Source organism: Teleopsis dalmanni, chromosome 1, assembly GCF_002237135.1.
Source record: "Teleopsis dalmanni isolate 2A chromosome 1, ASM223713v2, whole genome shotgun sequence".
Lineage (NCBI taxonomy): Eukaryota > Metazoa > Arthropoda > Insecta > Diptera > Diopsidae > Teleopsis > Teleopsis dalmanni.
This window is the reverse complement of record NC_051846.1, coordinates 159431873-159455845: the sequence shown is the minus strand read 5'-3', so window position 1 is coordinate 159455845 and position 23973 is coordinate 159431873. Positions and strand designations below refer to the sequence as shown.

The 23973-nt window shown below is 27.9% G+C and overlaps 1 protein-coding gene and 1 long non-coding RNA gene across 7 annotated transcripts; both read right to left on the bottom strand.

Moving 5' to 3' along the window:
- Positions 1-515: 515 nt before the first annotated feature.
- LOC119669619 (insulin-like growth factor 2 mRNA-binding protein 1) lies at positions 516-23519 on the bottom strand. 6 transcript variants are annotated; one of them, XM_038079598.1, is made up of 6 exons: positions 23425-23502; positions 6717-6890; positions 3695-4069; positions 1162-1870; positions 927-1082; positions 516-825 (listed from the first exon to the last, which is right to left on the bottom strand). In XM_038079598.1, exons 1-6 carry the CDS (start codon positions 23445-23447, stop codon positions 601-603), a joined length of 1662 nt encoding a protein of 553 aa, XP_037935526.1. In that variant the 5' UTR covers positions 23448-23502; the 3' UTR covers positions 516-600. The 6 variants fall into 6 exon arrangements, with proteins under 6 accessions (XP_037935526.1, XP_037935525.1, XP_037935524.1 ...); XM_038079597.1 differs by lacking the exon at positions 23425-23502 and adding an exon at positions 20336-20427; XM_038079596.1 differs by lacking the exon at positions 23425-23502 and adding an exon at positions 8536-8845.
- LOC119669621 lies at positions 20524-23296 on the bottom strand. The gene is made up of 2 exons (XR_005251624.1): positions 22669-23296; positions 20524-20883 (listed from the first exon to the last, which is right to left on the bottom strand). It is a non-coding gene; the product is annotated as an uncharacterized LOC119669621 (long non-coding RNA).
- Positions 23520-23973: the final 454 nt, after the last annotated feature.

The following is a 23973-nucleotide window of genomic DNA, read 5'->3' as shown; positions in this document are numbered from 1 at the left end:
ATTGTATTTTGAGTAATTTTATTTTATATAAGAAGCTGCTTATGATTTTCAATGTATACGTACGTATATATACATATTGTATATATAACATCATCATATAGATAATTTTATTGATTATATATTTATCCAAAAATGTATTTTAAAAAATTTATAGTATTTTGATTATTTAGCAGTAGTACTAAAATTATATATATATAGATATATATATATATATATATATATATATATATATATATATATATATATATATATTTATTGTGTTTAGCTATTTTAAACTATTTCATGGTTTTCACATTTTTATTTTTCTCCATTTTACTATTACTATATATGAATATTTATCTTTTTGTAAGTGTTTAATTTAAAAACGAGTATGCAAATATATTCGTTTTTGTATACATAATATATATAAAAAAACGTTAATGTGTGGTTTATGTTATGTGTAATAAAATAAAGGAAAATTCAAATTATCTCAAATATTAAAAGAAAAAAAAAACAAAATTCTAATTTACACACACTTTAAACTTTTATAAAATCTTACAATAAAATTAAAATATATAATTTTTGTGAACGAAAACGAAAATTTGTATTTTAGACGTAAGCTTACTGACTTGAACTTGTACCTTGTTGCTGGGTTGGTTGCTGTTGTGGGACTTGTTGTTGAACATGTTGTTGTGGCGGTTGCTGTTGCTGCTGAGGCTGGTGTGCATGCGACCCACTACCAGCAGCAGCTGCAGCGGCGGACTGTTCTTTGGCAGCTTTCTGTTTTTTGGTAACTGGTGGCGGATTCGTTGACATCATCATAGCACGTATACGTCGCTGAGCAGACTATAATACAATATAAAAAAATCATTACAGATTATAGTTGAATTCTTTAAAATAAATTAAGAAATACTATACTATACTATACTATACTATACTATACATACTTGAACACTATAGAATTGTCCAATAATGTGAACTGGTGTATCTTCATCACCTCCAGAGGGTGCAACGTTAGCATGTTCTGGCAATTTAATAACACTACCAGTGACACGTTGCAATTCACGTACATTTTGTCCACCCTTACCAATAATTCTGCCAACCTATGAGAAATTCAATAAAATAAATATATTTTATTCTAATTTTCATATTCAAAATTTATTATATATAATAATATTTTACCTGTGAGCTTGCTACCAAAATTTCAACAGTTAATCTAACATCATCGTTACCGCACATAAAACCTTCTTCACGCATCTTTTCAAAAATCATATACTGTGCTTTCCATTGACCCTCTGCCGTACCAACAATGGTAACCTTACGTTCTGTTTGTTGTTCGGCAGGTTTTTCAGCATCGAGCGGTGCAATTTTCAATGATGCATTCGAGAATCGCATTATACTGCGTATATGAGAGCCTTTTGTACCAATTATGGCGCCAACGGCATTATTCGGTATGTAAAGGTAAGTGGTCTCCTGCATATCATTGGGGAAGGCAGGTGGCACCACTGTGGTGGGAGTTTTGGACATATGGAAACCGGTACACGAAGCATATGGCATGTTTGCATTGAAAACCATACCATTGCCAGGTGTTGACATCATAGCCATCGGATGCAGACCGGGGAACATGAGGCTCTGTGGTGCCATGGCTTGCAAATCGTTTTCGTAACTTTGACGTAGTTTTGAGCTTATTTGACTCTCAGCACGGGACATATTATCTATTTGACCTTTAACGGTAATAATGCGCTCCAAATTAAAGCTACTGATATCATCAATTGAGCTAACTGTTATTTTAGTGTCTGTATCTTGCATGATGCGTTTAATTGTGTTACCATTTTTGCCAATTATGCGTCCGATAAGGTTATTATGAGCAAGAATCTTAAGACATATTTCACTGATAATGAATAAAAATTTTCAATATAATAAATTAGTATTTATATGTAAATAATGATAAGAATAGTGTACAATATATATATTTAATCATAATTTGAATAAGGTATTGTGACAAACTTTGTTGTAAGACTAATTACTATAAATGAAAACTACATGGCAACGCTGACACGAATAAAGAAGTGAAACCTCAGTATGTTAGGTTGGAACTACAGACTTGTGTTCAAAAGCCCACTTAAACTCAAATAATGGTCCGTTGTGATGCCACGGATTGAGTTCTTTATACATACACTAGAGCTTAGCATATGAACAACACTGAAAAGTACGACTCAGAATGGTTCACTTTTACTCTATTCAAGTGATAGTGACCAACCAACCTGACAAGTCTATAAACTTAATCAAATCCCTAATTTAGCTGGAATTATGTATGACTAGCAAGTACCTTTCAGTAGAACACCACTATATAAGTAGTATTCTATTTATTCTATTTAAACAAATATCTGAAATTTGAAAACTTGATTTGAAAAACGCATGTACCGCCACAGTTTTGTGCTGTCAGGTGGTAGTGCAATACCGTGATATTATGCAGGATGCATACATATTATCAAACATACCTCAAATTTTACATCCTAAATAACAGAAATGCTCTCTTGCTTAACTACCGCTAATGCAAAATCAACTACAATCAACAAATTTTTCATTTTAAATAAGAAAGGTGGTCTCTCCAAAGCACCCTTAGCTACAATTAATGCAGAATCAACTGCTATTCTACCTGCGTTCGACACAGTTGAGTATCTCAAGGGCAATATGTTCAGTAGAGTCCCCTATCCATCAAACATGCGTCGACTATTTTTTTAATTTAATTCATATATCTATTACAATAGAGCCTACATCAGTAAGGTTGAATAGAAAAGTGAATTAACATCCCTACATACAGATGCAGTATCTTCTTTGAGACCACACTTCCATAGCAAGAAACTTCACAATAGCCCTCTATCAGATATATTCAAGAAAGAAGAATGTTTTCCGCGTGTCAATTGAGATTAGGGTGTGGCCATGTAGAGCTCACGCCCAACTGAAACTCTACCTACATGATGTTGTTCACCTATTTTCATATATTAATGTACATGTTAATTTCAGCCCTATTGTTCTTTAATTAATTGATCTCCGACCCATAGAGGAGGTGAAGTTTCTCTAATTTGTTCCAGGATAGTTTTGACTAAGTGTCCTTCCCATCACTTATCCATTCTTTAACCGAATCAACACTTCTTCTTCTTACATATATCGTAACTCATATTCGTATTTTGTAATTCCTTTCATGTATCCTACAATCATCGGACTATGACGACAATGCCCATATGTCTTTAATTCCTATTATGGACTTTAATTGCAATCAATACCTTTAATTATCATTGAGACCAGACCGTTGATTGCCTTGAAACTAAATGAACATATGCCGAAATTTCTTTCAATCTCAAAGAAATTATATGACTAACTAAAGTCGACTTAATTGTTTTTGAGGACTTACGGTTTTTATTGTCAAATGTTTTTTCTTCATCAAACTATATAATGCCTAATATTATATATGCCTAATAAAATATATCACCCACCTACTACAAGTTTTTCATTTCTTAGATAGAAGATATTTGTAATTATTATAGATTATACATATATATATATAAATTGAAAAAACAGAAGTTTCAAATGGGAATCGAATACATTTCAGTATAAAAATTAAAGTATATTTAATAATACTCATATATGATATCAGTTACTTATACTTTTACTTTATTTATAAAATTCTAGTATATGTTAACTTTTAGCTTACCCTTTATTCGTTGAAATGGCTTCCTGTTGCATTACTTCTAAAATACGTTTACATGCATTTGTGCAGTTCTCTGGATTACCATATATAGTAATTGCTTTCTCAAGTGAGCCAACATTTTCTTTTCGATGCACATCAACACGTGCGCGACTTTGTTGTGTTATCGTGCGTATAGTGCTACCCTGACGTCCAATAATGGCGCCAACCATTTCGCTTTGCACTAAAATGCGCAGCGGAAAATCAGCCTGACGTCCTGGACCTGGCATACCGGGATATTGATTACGCTGACTACGGTTGTTACGGCGTTGATTCTTATCCAGCTGTTCAGCGTGTAATTTGTTGCCTTCAAATTCAACACCGTTTAATCCACTAGCAGCTCTATAATAAAAAATACACATATATTAATATTTATCATATATATAAATAAATATAAAAAAAATTTAATAATCATAAAAGATAATTTCAATAAAATTAAGATAAAATTGATTTTTATAATATATTTAGTTTTTTTGGCTAAAAGTTATAAATAATAATTCTGCTTTATAATTATGTTAACTGTGCAGTTTTTGTATATATTTGTCTAATGGAAAAAATATACACCAATATTTTTATTAATATATAATTATAAAATTATAAGTTATACTAAATCTTTTATCATCCAATATTAAACATATTATAAAATAAATTTTATTATAACTACAATAAGAAATATGACATAATTTAATAATAAATATCAATAAATTTATTAGTATTATAGTGTAATGTAATTTAATAGATATTAATCATAATGTAAAATGTTTCTTATAGACACTCAAATCTCCAACAAATTTTATATCTGAAGGAGGTTTGTTACCTCTACTCTGCTTGCATAAATCAAGATAGATTTACTCAACCAAACTACAAAATATACTAATATAATAAAATTAATAATAATAATAATATTAAAAATAATGATAATAATAATATTAAAAATAATGATAATAATATTTAAAATAGGCTATTTGTGCACCTCGACCTAAAAGATCTATTGTGCGCATGATAATAATAATAATTATATGAAAAAAAAAAAAAAAAAATGATAATAATTATATTAAAAATAATAATAATAATATTAAAAATAATAACAATAATATTAAAAATAATAATAATAATAATAAATAAAAAAATAATAATAATATAAATAATTATATTAATATTATATTAAAAATAATAATATTATATTAAAAATAATAATAATAATATATTAAAAATAATATTAATAGTAAGAATAAAATACCAATACAATTTCATATCATTCAATGAAATTTGTTTTAAGAGTTGTATACAAAATCTATTGGAAAGGTCTTCGCTTCCTAATTTTTCTATATATAATTGATCAATTTTGGATTGGTAAATCTTCATCAATATACAGACATTATATATCATATTATTTCAGTTCATGAAATAATAGCGAAAGAACATTTCGCTAATTGCTGCATTTTAAAATATTATATTTTAAACCTTCTCAGAAATACTTATATTACTTATTCTATTGAAAGAAATAAATTAATATTCAATTACGCATAGAATACCATATTTATAAATCTGTTTTACAATATATGATTTATTTTTATTCAGTACATATTTTTTTTTTTAAATTATATAATTTATTTATTAAAATTTTTGAATTTTTATATTAATATTTATTTATATGATTTAATTGTATATTTCTCTGGAACACCTGCTATGTAACTGCCCGACTTTCTGGAGAACTCGACAAAAATATTTTGGGGCTGTTAGTTTTACAGGACTGAAACACATGCCTGAGGTTGCTGTTGTACTCTTAATACAATTCGCTAAAAACACGCGCGATAGAAATAAGACTCTGATCTGGTATCGCAATAGACCTTAATGTTGAACGTGAGACATTTTTGACCTGCCAGCATAACCTAACCTAACTGTCTATTTATCATTACAAGTTTTATTTTTATAAGTTTGTTTAATGATTTGCATTTGATTTTCATATTAATTATTTATTTTTTTTATATTAGAACAACTAAATTAATAGTTATTAGCTAAATAATTAATTATTTTATATATTAATGTATTAGTTAGAGCTAAAACTCCTAGCAGCTAATGGTAGCCCTTTGTTTATATGATTTTATATTTTATAATTAATATAAAAAGAAGTTATTATATAAAAAATGCTTTATGCTATATAATATATATATATTTTTTTTTTGTTTTAATAATTTTTTTTTTAATTAAAAATATCTCTTGTCTTTCTCAATTATGTATTGTGAATATGTATTTATGTGCTTATATTATATTATATATTTCGCTTATATATATAAGAATGTGCTTAATATGTATTAAGCACAGGGTAAATGACCTACCAGTCCAGTTCCTTATTCTTAATTAATTTTAAAATTAATTTTAATGTTAACTTACAAATAAACAAAGAATGTATCTGATTAATAAATTAGAATTATATATAAAATTATGTTAGTTGAAAAGTTTCATATAAGAAAATGGAGGGGTATGCGAATGAAACCTTCACAGAGAGAGGAATAGCTGTATCTATAAAAATATATTTCGTTTTTTTATTTTTACTACTCGATCAATTAATTTATTTTCTAATTTCAATATTTTTGTTATTTATTAAGATATTGTATTTTTTTTTTTATTGTTTTAAATTATTTGAATTCTAATTTATTTTTTACTTTTTATTATATTTTATTAATTATTTTTTTTCTGTTTTTATTAATTGTTTTAAATTAATTTAATTTTCATTTATTTTCATATAGAATATACATTTTATATTGTATTTTATTTATCTTCATTTAGTTTATATATTACTATTTTTTTTATTTAGTTTATAATTATTTCTTTATATATGCCATTAAATTTTATTTTATTTAATAGTTTTATTATTTTTATTATAAATTCCTACATATTATGATTTATTTTTGTTTATTGTTATAATTAACTTATACTATTTAAATGTCTAGGTTTCAAAAGAAAGAATGAAAATATAGGAAAATACCTTTGAGCCTGCTCGGGACTATCGAATGTAATATGTACTGTTTGAGTACTGGGGTCCTTACTAGAGACAGCCTCACACTGTTTAACGATGCCGTATGGCTTCAGAAGAGGTTCGATGTCTTCGAATTGAGTTTGGAGCGGTATGCCGCTTATTAAAATTTTTGATGTTGAAACACTGTGAACAAAAAGATTAATGAGCAAAAAGACCATACATAAGTTATGAAAAAATGGGGAATATGTACCAAATGCGGTTATGAAAAAGAGGAGCGTTAAGGAGTTAAGGAGTTTTGATAAAAACGTAATTATGGTAACTAGAAGCCTAAAGTACTGGTAGTAAGTATATGAGCAGCATTAAAGAAAAGCTTATCCAAAAGATAGAAAATTTCATTTTAATATTAAAGTCAACTAAAACTAAAGCATTATTATTTTTTGATTCTATATACGAGTATATTATTATTATTATTATTATTATTAAGAGAATTACAAGTAAAAAAGCGTATTAGCTAATTTTAAGCGAATTTAATAGCAAATTAATTGTAATTAAGAATAAAAAACTAAGAAATTGCTTTTAATATTAAAGAATTAATAATAATAAAATTACTTAAATTAGCTATTAATTTAATTAAGTATAATAATATATATACCATATATCAATAAAAATGTTTTGTTTATTAATTTTTAATATTTTAAATGATGGTAGTTTTCTACACTAGTATAGTTTTATTTCTTCATTAGATCCATTGTATCTATAATCTATTTAAATATTTATAAGCAGAAGTTACTGCTTACATGCCCTATGTTTCACGACGAGAAGAGGACTACAGTAAGTAAATAAGAAGATTCTGCTTGCCGATTAATATGTAAAGTAAATTTCAGTTATAGCTTCCAGTTAACTAATATCTAACGATGTTAATTATTATTTTTCAGGAGCATTTGGTGAAGTGAAAGCGGTTTATTTCGCATAAGTATACTGAATATTGTCAAAAAGAAGTATATATTTATGATTATGAACGTCAATTATAGGTGTGTAAAGATAGTCGTCAATAGGTTTTTTTTGAGTCCGTATATCACAATGAATAAAATACAATAATAAAATACCATAATACAACATTAGCAAAACAATAGTTAACTGAGTGGAGAAAATTGTGTGTAGTTCATTTTTAGCAATAAGTAGTAGTTAGTAGTCCTAGTACTTTAAAATGTGTGCATGTTGTAATATATGTTATATGATCTGCCCGTACAAAGAAGAAAGCATGAATGCTAAATATTATACTGAAGTCTATTAAGTAATAATACTCTTTCTATAAGACAGTACAAAGTATCATAAAATATTGACTACAATGATTAAACTGCATGAAAATCCATTCGATGTGCAGTGTTTTCTACAATATAGTACATAGATATCTCAAAAAATTGCTTAAAACATTATAATATATTATTATATTACAATAATATATTAAATTAAGTATAAATAAATCTGTTTATTACAAACTCCGTTTTTCTAAACTAAAAAAGGCGATTATAAGGCTTTAGGAATATCAACAAACACAAAATCCAAGCTTTACGATTAGCTCGGTAATGTGATTATAAATATATTGTTTAATCAATTTTCTTTAGAGCAGAGTCAATATATATTCTAATTTCAATACATATTACCTAGCGAAATGCATTATATCATTTTAAATTAAGACATTTATACTTTACAATTTTATAAAGTATAATATTGAGAGTCATTTGTCAATTACATTTATAAAAATATAAATTTAATTAACTTATTATTTTCCATAAATCAAATTGAAATTAGATGAGTCTTTACATACCTTAATCTTAAAAACTTAAACATTTTTGCTTCTGAAGTATCTTCCTTGAAATTGCTCCGCAAAACGTAATACATAAAATTTATTTTCACAAATCACTTATCAATCAAAACTAAACACAAAACAGTTAGTAATGCGGAGACAAGTATAATTATTGCTATATAATCAGAATGTAGATGGCCGAACTATTTATAGGAAAGTTGAGTACCCGGTCTACAATTTAGCAATCATTATTCTACTGTAAATTTGGTTTGTTCCTGAAGATTTTACTTAAGACCAGTTAAGCAAAGAAAAAACTATTTTATATGATTCAAATTATAAAATTTACATTTGATTTAACAATTTTAATAAAAAAATTTTTAGGCTACTATTTTAAAATAAATTTAAAAATTTATTGTAATTGTTTTATGAGTTGAGTCTATGTAAAAGGTAGATAAGAAAAACATCACAAAATAGATAAGAGTTGGCAGTAGCATATTTTCCTAAAAACTAGTTCTTAACATATCGCTTTGACTACTGAACCACTGTAGTGTCTTTTAGACAGCAGTAATAACGGTTCACTATGCAATAAAATGGGTCTTAGGGATGTTTAGAAAGCCAAACAGCTATCAAATCTCTAGCACAGCTACATCCGTAACAATTAAAGAATGCTGGGTTTCTCTTAACAAGTTAGCTAGGCGTTTCAGTGTTTAGCTCACATGGGTACTTAGACACAATGTCAGCTCGCTCAACTGTAGGGAAGAGGAGCTAGTTAAACGGACACTTTGTTCCCTGATATTCATTGCTTAGATATTAATATTTGCTGGTGAGCAATTAAAAATATCTGAGAATAGCTAAACAAACTTTATGTCAATTCTCAAGATCGACCTGGAGGTCAAAGGTAAATAAATAACGTGCCAATTAGCTGACTTAACTAATCTGCTTAAAACTATGATATTGGTGCTCAGGGAGCACTGCATACAGAAAAACATGTTAAAAAAGTGGATGTACCCTAAAATGACTTTTGTCGACGTTGTGTCTTTGCGGATGAGGAGAAAATTGTATTCCATCTCATTTGTCAGTGTCCGTCATTAACTAGGAGAAGATTTAAAATCTTCACGGCACCTTTTCTTACCAATTTAACAGAGTTGTCATACTGCAAAATTAGAAACTTGTCAGGTTGGTTCACTTTAGCTTGATGGAGAAGTGTCTTTCAGCACTGAGGTCTTTTTTTGGGAAAATCTTTCGTCGATGTTGGACACAAAACCTTCACTACAAACCAAAACTAACCCAATACAACATCCACGTATTTAAAGACTAGTACCTATAACTTACAGCAAGACAGGATGCAAGAACAGCCGGATCTACGTCCCCGAGTCAAACATCGCCAGCGACAACCAAGTGCCGTTTGACACCTCCCAAAAAGAACTCCATAAGCAGGTCCCAGCGGGTTACAACAGTAACAGAATTGAATTAAATTTAACTAATTTTATTCAATATCGATACAATAGGTTAGTTTAACTTTCAAGATCCATCGTTAAGATGGATCTATTAAGCTTTTATAAATCGCTTCAAGAACATAGTGAAGAAGGTTAAGAAGATGGTTTCATATTTTGCAATGCAATTGCATTAATAATTACAAAACGTTTTAAGTTCAGGTCTGGTAACACTCTATTAACCATCTTAACCTACAGTTGGATGTTCAGTGTTCGAATTATTTATTCGATAAAAAAAAACAAAAACGGTATAAATTATGACAAAAAAAAAAATGCATTTGCAAAAACAAAAAAAGTCGTTAAGCTTAAAAATTTTTTAATGAAATTTTATGCGCGCGCGCGCTTTTATCCTGGCAAAAACTAAAGATAAATATAAAAATATATTTTGGATTGGATGTGCCAGTGATTATATGGATCTCTCTAAGATACAGTTTTGTTATTTTTTTTATACATATTTTCTTTCATCTCAAAATTAAAACCACACAAATTTCGCACCGAATTTCTTGGAAGTCATTTGTTGATTTTTATTTCATTTTTTCCCTGGCACTTTTTAATTAAGAATTTACTTAAAACTTTACTGTTGGTGTTGTTGTTGTTCTTGCAATGCAACAAAACATCATCAGCAAGAATAACAATAACAACAACATTAACAGAAACATATTTAATATTGGCAACAAGCCCAGCTGAATTGCGTTAACTTGCAATAACAAAAGCAGCAAAAACAGCAACATTGGCAATAACAACAACATAGCGTCGGCGGCTTTATTTTTCATACATTTTTGTTTGTGTATTATAAATAAAAAAATTTTTCTTCTTCTTGATTTCATTTATTTATTTTTTTTTTTTAGTAAAGTCTAGAGGGATAAGCGCATTTTGTAATTTGAACGACTATCGACATATTTGCGTCTGCGCAAAATTCCATTGAAAAGCTTGAATTCTATTTTGATTTTATTCTGTTTTTGAACTTTATTCTTATGCTTCTTCTTGTTTTTATACTTGTTATTTGATTTGTCTGCATACCAATGCTATTTTTGCTTCCCACCGCCTCTTGCAACAAATTCTTAATGTTTTTTTCTTTTTCTTTTTAATTCTGTTGCCCTGTTATTGTTGTTGTTATTGTTTTTTTAATGTTTTGGTCTGGGAATGTTACTTTACGAGTGCGATGCTGTGCTTGTTCTTGTGCTGTGCTATGCTGTTTCGTTAGCTGGTTGATGCAAATACGACGATGTGTTGTTGTTTTTCTTGCTTTTGCTTTTCAGCTATGCGCATCACACTCAAATGTAACTCTTCTTCTTCAACCTCATCTCGTCCTCCCTCCCTCCTCCTCCTCCTCTCTGCCTTATGCAATCATTTGTATTCTGTTTTATTGTTTTTCTGCAGCAATTGAATACTTGTGGTGGCAATGCTGTATCCTTAATGGAGACCAAAAAATAAAAAAAAAAACAACAACAACAAATGGATTGCGCGTAAATAAGCAAAAGAATGTGCTATATCCACCGCTACTAGACACGGTGAAGCATTTTTATTGCTGCTTTACGCGACGTAACTGCATTGTTGGATTGGAGCTACTACTACTACTACTACTAATACTACTACTATTAATGCTGCGGCTGCTGCTGCTGCTGCTGCGCACTCCACTTAACGCACACTCAATTTAGTCAGGCAGGGAAGTAGACAAGTCTTAAGTCGACAGCAGCCAATGAATTGCAGTAACGCAAGGCAATGGTAAGTTAACTTATTTTTTTTTTTTTGTGGCTTGTTGGGATTTGTTTTGTTTTGTTTTTAATTTTATTTCTACAATATTTTTGTTTTTAGTTTCACAGTCATCGGTTGGTCGGTCGGTCGTTCATAGTTGTCGGCATATTGTTACTTGCTGCTTGATGTAGCAGTTGTTGCGCCATGCTCGAGTATATTGAACTTATGCTCTTGCGTTCTGCTGTGCTCTGCCCCGCAACTTGTTTTGTTGTGTCGTTTGCATTTTTCGCTGCGCTGGCGCTGTTTTTCCAAGAATTGTTTATCGAAAATGAGTTATTTTTCGGTTAATGTTGCAAGAATTTGCATTTTTGTTGGTTGCTTATGGAGATACGACGACACAACGATTTTATATTTCTGAATATCGTTTATATACACATTTTTGATTCTTCGATTTTTATTTTTTTTTAATTTTTGTTTATTTTTTTTTTTTAATTTGTGATTATTTTAAGAAAATATAATTTTTTTTTTAAATATTTTTATTATTTTAAATACATGCATAAGTTGTCAGTATCAAACTGCAGTGAAAAAAATTAAAAATATATATATCTTCTTCTTCTTCTTGAGTTAGTGCTATTACGCACTTTTACTCTATAATGGCTGAGGGGTTTATCAGTACCCCACACTAGGCTTTAACTAGGCTAAAAAATCATATCATTTATTTGTCTTTTAGTTGATGACGGACCTTAAATCAGCATATCTTCCTAAGAGTCCAGAAGTGGACTTGAGGATTGTTATTTTCACAAAAAAATTATTTGAACTGACTATATATCACTGAAATTTATTGTACTAATGAAAGAAATATTTATATAAATATTTTTTATAATAGTTTTAAAAAACATTATATACCTTATACAACATCTTTGTTGTTTATAATGTTTTATTGATTTTTTTTTGAAAGTTTAATTGTTTTTTATTGTCCCACGCCACACTTGGGTGAAATTGAGGATTAAAATTAGCGTTCTATAACAGTTTTCTCACAGTTTACTGCATAATGAACCAAAATTAAACTTGAAGAATTACTCAAGTAAGTATGTCATCGACCATTAAGTTGCATAGTAATAATGAAAACAGCAAAGAATTTTATAAGTCAGTTATGGGTGCGAATTAATTGGTTTGGATAATACCGAAAAATATTAAAGGTGTACTACTAAATAATTCTAAGAATAAAAAAAAGTAGACCTTGACAAAACACAGCGGGAATAAGCAGATGTATCACACCAATATGAAGGGCAAGGTTAATCATCTATAGCAGTAGTGGGGCCTGGACGCAGGTCACATCGATGAAAGTCTTAATTGACTAATAGGGACCCTACCTCGAAGTAATACTAACGCAGTCCCGGGATAGGACAAAGTCTCTAGGAATGTCGGACACTCACTTTCCGAGAAGCCGGATTGTGGTCAGTGCGTAGGCATTCCACTTCTCCTTGCCGCAAAAAAAAAAATTATTAATATGCTAATTTTTATTAATTCCTTCACAAAAACTGAGCTAAAAGATAGTCAACAATTTGATAAAAATATAAGAGTGAATACGGGTATGAAATTTTATATAAATCTTTTATTTTAGGATGGGACTCAATATAACAATTAAAATTTTTTATATAACAAAAATATATATAAATTTGAAATTTTTTTTTTGAAAAAAAAAAAAAATTTTAATTTGAAATTTTTTTTTGAAAAAAAAAAAAATTTTAATTTGAAATTTTTATTTATAAAATAGTTTATAGTTGAAAACTTTTATATGAAAATATATATTTAACAATAAAAATCGCTCTACTGAAATGTGAATTCCATATATATTAATACAAGCATAAATTGTAAGTTTAATAGTTTTCCAAAATATTTTTAATTAATAAATGTTTATATTTTAGTTACTTATTCTTACATAAATATATATTCTCATTTTAATTAATTTTATTTATACAATAATATAAATTTATTGCATTAGAACACCTACTGTATTGTATACTGAACACCTACAAATCTTAACTAAAACGTATTTTCACTCAATAAGATTTTTTGCAATTATTTTGTTTACTTGTTGCACTTGTAGAGAGACTTACTTATTTTCCTCCAAAAGGAAACCAAAACAAAACAGCGCAAAAAAATAAAAAAAAAGACACCAAAAACAGAAACATTGCATATACTCTCCTCCTCATATGCAATAAAAATGTAAAACGCATATTAAATACTTTTCAGTGAATAAATTGAACTTTTGCCGTCATCATTCATAAAATGTGGAAAACGCACCACAAACATCTTAAGAGAAACTGAAAGAAAATAATGCATACAATAACAAAATACCACAAATAACGAGTAGCGCACGAAACGTTGTTGGTGTGCGAACATTTCAGAGAACAATAACAAAAACAAAAAAAATATATAACGAAAATAAATAACTCTACAACCTTAATTCTCGACGTCAGACAACAACAGCAATAACAGCAAAGCAATGATTTAAAATAACAAATAATAACAAAATAACAACAACAACGACTACTACAAACTAATAATGTGCAAAGTGCACAAAAACTAAAGAAATACACTTGTATGCACAGCACAATTCAATTCAACCGGCTAAATATGTTGCTTGTTGTTTATCTTCTTTATAGAGCAGACGCAGACGCAAACGCAAACGTAGCTATGCCGCCAACAACAGCAACAACTACATACTGTTTTAGTATAAGAGCTAACATAATAGTTCTCCTTTTAGTTCAATTCACTTTAGTTCACAGATCAGTTCAACCCAAACTACACCCCGTTTATATTTTCTTTTCATTGTTTTTCTTCTTAGTTTACTGCCACATACCACATACCATATAATTTTTAATATTAACTTCAGCGCCAGCGCGAGCACATTAAATGCCACTGCCACTGCCACTGCCGATGTCAAGTTGTCGACGTTAGCGGCGCTACTACTACTATATTGCAGTTTAGTTAGTAAAGAAAAAAAAAAAAACAAAAACAAAAAAGTACATTTTGTTTTGGTATTGTTGTTGTTGTTGTTGCTGCTGCTGCATTAATGCATTGCTGAGAGCAGCGCAAAGTAAAGTAAATTTGGCGCTCACCAATATCTCTTTTTTTTAGTAGTTTTTTGTTTTTGTTTTTGTCATTTAATGCATTTTTTACGTGATTTAAAAGCTGTTTGATAAAGAGGGTGTAGTACTCCACAATGTGGAAATAAAAAAGCAAATATAAAATAAAATAAAGCGAAAAAAAAAACCAAACTTTTATGAATGAAAATTATTTGGTGTACACGCGCTTTTATAAGTTTTTGCATGCGTTTGGTTTGTTTGTATGTTGATTTTTTTTTAAAGGAAGCTATTTTTACTATATTTACTTGTTTTCTTTAATTTGTCTTATTTCCTTCTTTAAGTAAACACAGTGCATTTTTTAACTTTGTATTTCAATTGAATAAAAACGGCAACAACACAATTTACAAACAATGCACAGTACTTCGTACTTGGATGTGTGTTAGTGCCGTGCTTGACATTTGTTTATTATGCATAGTTGTAATATTAGATAAAGTATATTATGAAAACATATGCCAGTAAAATAAAAGTGGCATATAATACTTGTATAAGTATTAGGACAACTGTAATATTCTTATCTTATATCTGTTTTTTCACTGATAATTGAAAGGAAAATAAAATGTTTTGATTTTGTTCCCTTTTTATATTTACTTATACAATGCAAATACAATTCTTTTTTTTTTAACTTAACATTTTATTTATTTATTTTTTTTTTTAAATCTAGCCCTAATTTAGTTCATGCTAACCCAAATCAATATATACAGATAATTTTTGAGTTCATTTTTTAATTAATTTTCATTGATGGCAACATTTTAATTTAACAGCTGTCGCTTTGAATGTTTGAATGACACTGAATATGTACAGTACAGTTGATTTCGATTTTAAAAAATCCTATATTTACTATCATAATTTTGTTATATATATAATATATAAGTTATATATAATAATTGGTTTAAGCATATAAAAGCAATAGCAGTAGCTCCCACCTAAAAGTGTGTGGACGAAGTAATATTTCACAATGAGAAGGAAACCATATGGTAAGTAAGGTAATACCGATTCCTATCCGCCTCCATTTAAATATGATAGGACCATTTTATATAGGCAGACATAGAATTGTTAAGAAAATTTTACGCTCCCATTGGTTTTAACCAAAATGCATTTTATACAGGGGATCAAATCTTTATTTCTATTTTAGCTCATTTGTGCTTTAATTTAAAAGATATGTATTTTTGTGTGGATATTCCTACACATCCATATAAAAATACATCTTTATACTGCTTAGTTTGTACCTACACTGAAAATTTTATTTGAAATTTCTCATTCGGAATTTTTTTTAAATAACATAAAACAAATTAAATCAACTTTGGCATATCCGGCCTATATATATATAAGTATATAACTTATGTCCTAATCTTAAAGCATTAGAATATCTGATCACACCACTTCAAAAGTTAATCAAAATTAAATCGCAAACGTAGATAAGTAGATCGCTATATTATGAGCTTGTGTGCCTCTCTAACCCGTTTACCATTTTATAATTTAGACTCGAAATTCAGCTATCTTAGTATTTTTTACAATCAAAAAGTGCAGAAGGAACCTAACCACCTTAAGCGTACAATACAATATATATCTAGACTGGGTTAAGGTACAATGAATTATAGAGAGAAACAAGAAAAAGCCGATGAAATATTAAGAGAAGGATCTGACATGAGAGCAGTTAAACTGTTAAATGGCGAGCTTACGACACTTTTCAAACCGTTCATTACAATATAATTATTTAGGTTTGAAACTTAGTGATGGGAATATCTTACATAATGGAATAATGATTAGGTTTATTAGGCTTATTAAATAAATTACCTTGAGCGAACAATAAAGGTCTAGATCGGGATAAAATGGAATGTAAAAAGAAACAAAATACCAATGAAATAACCAAAAGAAGATCTGACATACTAGCAGCCTTCGCAGAATTGGCACACATACCACTGAACATTGCTTAAAAACTATTAACACATAAAACTTTTAAATAGTAGATTGTTATTTAGTCCTACAATATTTAGGACTACAACCTATATTATTATGTTCTGTTTACAGTTTAGGACAACATTAACAGCAGGAAATAAAAGGAATATATTTGCACTAATGACAGATATTATAGTCTAGAAGCCTATATTAATCAAGAATTGTAGATATATCCCCTACACATATTCTTTAGCTAAAATAAATGAAGAAAACTTATAATAGAACTTATCTATAACAATACGGTTCTTAACAAATTTCAAGACAAAAAATAATGTAAAAATTAAAAGTTTTAAAATATAAACATATTAACAATTTTATTTAAATAAAAAAAAATTATTATTAAAAATTATTAAATTTTATTTATTCTGTTTTATTTTTTTCGCTAAGATTGCATTTTTATTATATTTATAAAAAATATTTCAAATGAAAAATATTTTTTCTTTAAATTTTACTTGAGATACTTATGCATTTAGCATGTTTTGGTTAAAATTACAAAACCAGAACAAATTTTTGCTGACTAAACGTCTACTTTACAAAAAAACAACACTTTAAAATCGCAAATAATTCTCTGAAGTACAGTTTACACAGAACCATAGATATAAATATGTATCCGAATAAATTGTATATATGTGTGTATAAATTTCTAGTTTAAAGTTAAGACACACACTTAGGCAGAAATTTAATGGGAAATAAGGCGTTGTCCTACTTTTAGTATGGCTTCAAAAATATATGTAGAACTGCATTGCAAAATATTTTAAAAATATTGTTTGGTATTCAATTTACAAATAAAAAAAAATTAATTTAAATTATAAAGAATTGCTTAATGCAAAAAATGACACATATTATTTTCAATATTAATTTCGTTGACCATACAGTTATTTTAGAAACCATTACAAACTTTTTTTTTACTAATGTTTCCTAGTCTCATTATAATCTGTATATAGTTTCTAAACCTATCCACAAGAACAGTAATTAACCACTATATCCATTCCAATCTGAACTGGAGAACGATCCAAGTTGCTTTAGCTTGATGTAGTCCCAAATTTCAACACATTGTTATAGTTATTGTAATACGTAATATTAGAGAAGTATATACTAGCTTAGTTGTCAATGTAAGAGTAATTGAAGTTGCAAATTGCATAACGATCGCTAAGTTCCACGATATTAAATGAATATATATTGTGTATATAACAGAACATTTCTGTTGTATAGAGTTTTGTCAATTTTTTAGTGTGAAATGGATTTCAGTACTAGGCTTTCCATAAAATTTTATTGACCGAAAAGATTTAAAAATAAAAATTAGCACATTTAGGTCTTCAAAATGAATGAGTACTTTTTTTTCTCTGATGTAAATTTCGTCTTAGCTTAATAGTTGCTGTTGTAATCCACAGAGATTTATAATGCAGATAATATGGAATGTATTACAAAGACGTATTCATTGGGGATAGGTGAGAGATTGCAGTAATCTATCTACCTAATTGTCTATCTACCTATTACCTACCTATCTATTTGCTCTAGGTAAGACAGAAAAACCTAGCCACTTTAATGGGGCGGCGCAAAGATCGATTGGACATTAGTTAGTGTGTGCATAGGTACATGAAAACAAATGGGTGACATTATAAGGATTAGAGCTGCAGTTGGGATTCACGTTGAAAATCGACGTTTTATGCATGATAAGTAACTGTTTAGCACATGACTATATCCTCATGTCAATTGACCTAAGACAATAACTGTTTTATTGCAGTGGTCTCAAAGAGGATACTTCATTTGTGTGGAGGGAATCGTTAGTCTACGTTTAGTTTAATAATTCTATTGCTTCAGTTACGTTTACTAGACAAAGAAAACTGTTTTTTCAATTTATGGTAGGTTAAAAGAAGGCTCCAGCTGTTCATGTGGGATTATATTGTAATATATTTTTACATTTATACACATGCATATTATAATTAGTAAATGGAATATCTTTTAAATTTAAATTTTTAGCATAAGAATAATTAAAAACAAATTATATATAGTTCTTAACATATGCAGTGGTTTATAACATCCAATTTTCATAAAATTCTTCTCTCAAACTTAATTTGTGGTGTCTATAAGTGTGGACTAAAAGAATTTATGCCGAATCTATCAATAGTTAAGGAGCAACTAATGCTGAATAGAAAAGGCATTTGACTTATCAAAGGGTTTTTCAGTCGACATTGGAGAGTCAAAAAACATCTATCGAATCTAGGTATTATAAAGAACGATAGCTGCAGATTTTCTCACGAAGAGAAGGAAACAGCAGAAGGCATTTTGTATCACTGTGATAGTCTTGCCAGCATCAGCCCTCGATACTTATTAACTGCCTATCCACTTATAACGGAATTAGGCAATATCTCTCCAAAGGACATAATGGCATTTTTAACTGCTACGCGTCTATGGAAAGTGAGTGGGTTTTGCACAATAATCCTCAAAGGGTGCAGTGATGTGTTGACAAAGTTGCCAATCCTGTCTAAAAACGGCCTTAATATAAAAAAAGTAAGAAAACGAAGCTAAAATAATGCCAGTTAAGTTCCTATTCCGTTTTAAGTAAGTGTTGTTAGCTGTCACTTTGGTGTTTATTTCAATGTAAACATTTGATTGAAGTGAAGTGAAGAGAATTCGTCATTAACCCTCTAATGCCCAGCAAAATAAATATTGTTGCAAATAAAAAAACTGGCATTATCTGGGGTAAGGTTCAAATGTAGTGTGAATACTTTCAATATTCCACTCAGTTTATCCAGAAAATATTGTTAAACATTTTTTTTATCTATAATATTTAATACTATCTCAACTATACAAATTAAATAATAATTTAATGTACACTCAAAACTAACGACCGTTGCATGCTGATTGTAGTGAAACATTGCAACAAAACTTTAAGGCACGTTTATTTTTTTTTTCATATTTAAATAATTATGCATAAACTTAACTTTGGCATTAAGTTTAATTTGCTACATCATAAAAAATATGAAAAATCAAATAAAGCAAGACTTTAATTGCACATTTTTGGTTACATTTATGTTTTATTATTTATATTTTTTTCCAAGTATAAAAATTCTGTAAAAAAGTTGAATTTCTTGAACTCGTTAGAAATTGCATATACGACGAGTTCTACATATGCCCGTCCCCCGCCAACGACGCTGCTAACGGACAGCATTGATAATTCATGTTCATGCCAAAACTAAGTTAAAAAGCCAATGACTTATTTTTTGTATTTTCTTTTGCATTTAGCAATGCCGACGGATATACATATGTAGATTGGTAAGAAAAAAAGTGTTATAAAGCAGTGGGATGAGAGACAGAGAGAGATAGAGAGAGTAAGAGGTATTTTCTACTTATGTTGTGTGACATAGATTTTATGTTTTTATTATTTAAATACACTGCTTAGATGCAAATGTAATGAAAATATATTAATTTAATTGATTTCATTTAATAAATTAAAAATTTCAATGTTTTAATATATGTAAATATTTGAAAGTAAGAAATTTTTTTTTTCTTCACTAAACTCACCGTTGCACATAGCGTGATCGTGGCATATTGTTGTCAATAGGTTTAAATTTCATTTAAATTTATATATATATATATATTTCAGATAAAAGTAATGTATAAATTATGGCTTCTTTACAGAAGCGTTTTATTTTATACTATATATAATAAAATTTTATATATATTAAATATAATTAATTTTTTTTTTTTCCAAAATGTGAATATAAAAATTTTGTTTATAGTTAGGTGGTATAATACTATTTTATTGCAAACTGTTATACTTTTATTAACTTTTCACTTTTAATATTAAACTTTACCACACTCTTTTTTGTCTTATGTGCAATTTTTCGTTTAGAATTAGAATAAAATATAACACTTATATTTTTTTTTATCAAACTCGCATACGCAGTGGCGCTGACATTTTTTATGTTTGGCCTACTTGTGCGCTCTGCTCTCAAGTAGCTCAACTACATATATACGCAAATTTATACAATATTTCTCTTCTACTTTCACACCTATTTGTTGTTTGTTAAGAGTTTTTGGTTTTTTTATTTTAGTTCATTCTATTTCGACTGAAAATGATCAATTTCTTTAATTATTTGTTGAAAAACTTCATATCATTGCCAAAAGAACAACAACATTGCAGCACCAAATGACACAATATGTTAGATTTATTTCTCTTGTATGTGCAATAATAAAACTACATTTTTCTTAGAAGCTCCCCTCCACACATTTAGGTTTTTAAAATGTTACTACTTTTTTGTTTTTGTTCTAATGTGATTTGTGTTGTTATGATTACCGCACACACATATGACAATTTAGTAGGCGTAGAAGCAACCACAGCAGAGAAGAATGCAAAACAGAATTTGTAAATTATATGCACAATAAAGTTAACGGAAATTTAGATTATTTTTTATTAGTTACTTAATTGCAAAAAAGAAAAAAATAATTTGTTTGTATTCTATTAACTAAAGTTACTATTCAGTGTTTCTTAATAAATAAAAAAAAAAAATGGTTGCGCGTTGATATTTAATATGTAACGAATATGAATAAATAAGTATTCCACACAAGCACAACACCTAACCACACAAACGGCATAGAATACTGAATATAATTGCAGCGGCGTGCAGTCGCCTAAATTTTGGCGTCGGCGAAGAAAACAGAAGAGGAAGTGTTAAAATTATTCGTCGTTAGATTAGTGTTGTATGATTGCAAGAACACTACACTTTTTCCATACCCCTTTAGGGTACAAAAAAAAAAAAAAAACTAATTATATATATTTATTTTCTTTGGCATATGTTTAGGGTTTATTATAAGTTTATTAATATTTTAATAATATTAATAATGTAAAAAAATTTGAAAATATTACTTTTAGTTTTTTAAAGAACTAATATTAATAAGTTTATTAATATTTTAATAAATATATTAATAATGCAATAAAATTTGAAAATTATTTGTTTTTTTAATTATTTAAGGTATAAATATTTCAAAACACCACTTTTAACTATTAAAATTTTTAAATAATTTAGTTATTTTGGTTAACTATAATTAACATGAAATTTAACATAAATAAAATATTTAATTTACAACATTGTTTTATTTTTACTATTTTCAAAAAAGCTACTGTCAATCTTTAAATAAAACATTCAATATTTAAATTTTAAAAACTTTAATAATTAATTCTTTAAATAATTTTCATTTTTTTAACTTCAAATAACACACACAATGTATTATCAACAAGTGTAACCTGTTGAATTGTTTTGCGTGGAAAAAGTGGCATAAAAATTGCCGTACAAAAAAAAATATGTATGTAAAAATTTAAATTCACTTTTTAAAGAATTATGCAATGGCAACACTTGAATGAAACTATCTATTAAGTAACTAGGTCATTTAGTGACTTGATAAAGGAGGTGGACAACTAGTAAAAATAAAAAACACAAACAAAAAACCTACATGTATGCATAAGCATACAATATGGACATAGAAGTTGCATGTGGGTTGCTTTTGCTCTTTATTTACGTTAACAAAACTTTAATATCAATATTTTTAATGATAAATATATTTTAAACAAATTATGTTAACAATATTTTTCACATTATTATTTTTTTACACATTTCTGCATATTAATATATGTATTATTTTCTTTTAGAATACAAACAAACAGAAAAAAAAGACCAATTTAATTAAGTGAACATTTTTCTCCCTCTTCGTTATGAAAAATTTGTTAGACACGCACATGCACACACACACTTATATGTTTTTTTTAACGAAAACTGTCGTGTTGTTGCTTTTTTTGCTAGCATGTCATTGGCGTGTGGCTCTGTTGCTGTTGTTTTGCAATTTTATTTAGCACATACACTAACGGTATTTATGGTGTTGGTATTTAATATCGAGTAGAGTATGTAGGTTTTTTATTTTATTATAACATTATTATATTAAATACCCATCACTTTTGCATAAAACATAAGAAACCGGCGTTATGTTATTTAATAAAAAAATTATATATGCAAAATATTTGATTTTTACACTTGAATTAACAATTCTTATGTTTTGAAATGTTTAATAAAAAAAAATTTTTAAATATTTTGCTTATTTTTCTAAAAGCAAATACAAGTTTGTTATAAACTGTGTTGATAAGTTAATAAGAATAGAAAAAAAAATTACTAAAAAAAAAATTTTGCGCTAATCGATTTTAGCAAATACCGAACACGTCAACCTGCGACAGTAGTTTTAAACAGACTGAGAAAATAAATGCTCTTTTTAAAAATATTGAGACGAACGAAGAACGGCGGTGACTTCTTATTTCACACTCTCTCCACTTGATAATCTTATTTTTATCTTTTCGCATTATAAATTATTGCTCTTTACACAAATATTACACAAAATCAATAGCAGCAGCAGCAGTAGCAGCAGGTAAGGTAGGTAGGTTATATTAAATTGATCTAAACATTACCGGAAATTCAACAAATAGCGGATATAACTGCTTTTAGTATAAAACAATTATATACATAATTATATTGTGTTGTTGATGTATAAAAGATGTTTGTTAATCACATTTAATTTAATTTAAATTATATTAAAAATAAAAACATATAATATTAATTAATATTTACAATTGTAGTGCAAAAATGTGCATGTGATAAAGATGAGTAGCGAAAAGCTCTAACGTAAGCAGTATAAGTAATAGCTGACTGACTGTATTACTTCTTTTCTTATAATTTATTTTTCGGCTCAAATTTGCAGTGTGGGGAAAAAGAAATATATTCTCCTACTTACACACATACGCATTGTAGTAGTAAACAATTTCGCCTAATGTGTTTTGCTCACTTGTCGTGCTTTTGTCGCGGCGGTGTTTCATTTTTTCTGCTTTTGCTTTTGTTTTAATTTTATAGCAAAAAAGGTTAAATTTTATAAGAGACGAAATTTGTATAAGAGTTTTTGTATTTGTATTGATCGGATGTATGATATATTTAATTTTTATTTATTTTTTTTCGTGAGTAAACGCAACAAGCAGCATTTAAAAAAATTTTTTGATTACAATTTCTTTTTTCGAATTTTATAATAAATATAAAATTGCATCTTTTTTCGGAATTTCATAATAAATATAAAAATGTTTTTTTTTTTATTTTATTTATTTATTTAATTGTAAGTTAACATTAAAA

Excerpts from the sequence above, each read along its gene's own strand:
- LOC119669619 (XM_038079596.1), bottom strand. The coding sequence starts at position 8,609 with ATGTATTACGTTTTGCGGAGCAATTTCAAGGAAGATACTTCAGAAGCA. Across the intron at positions 1,083-1,161 it reads TTTTGGTAGCAAGCTCACAG|GTTGGCAGAATTATTGGTAA; the intron begins GTAAAATATTAT and ends AATTTCTCATAG. Across the intron at positions 826-926 it reads GACAATTCTATAGTGTTCAA|TCTGCTCAGCGACGTATACG; the intron begins GTATGTATAGTA and ends ATTGTATTATAG.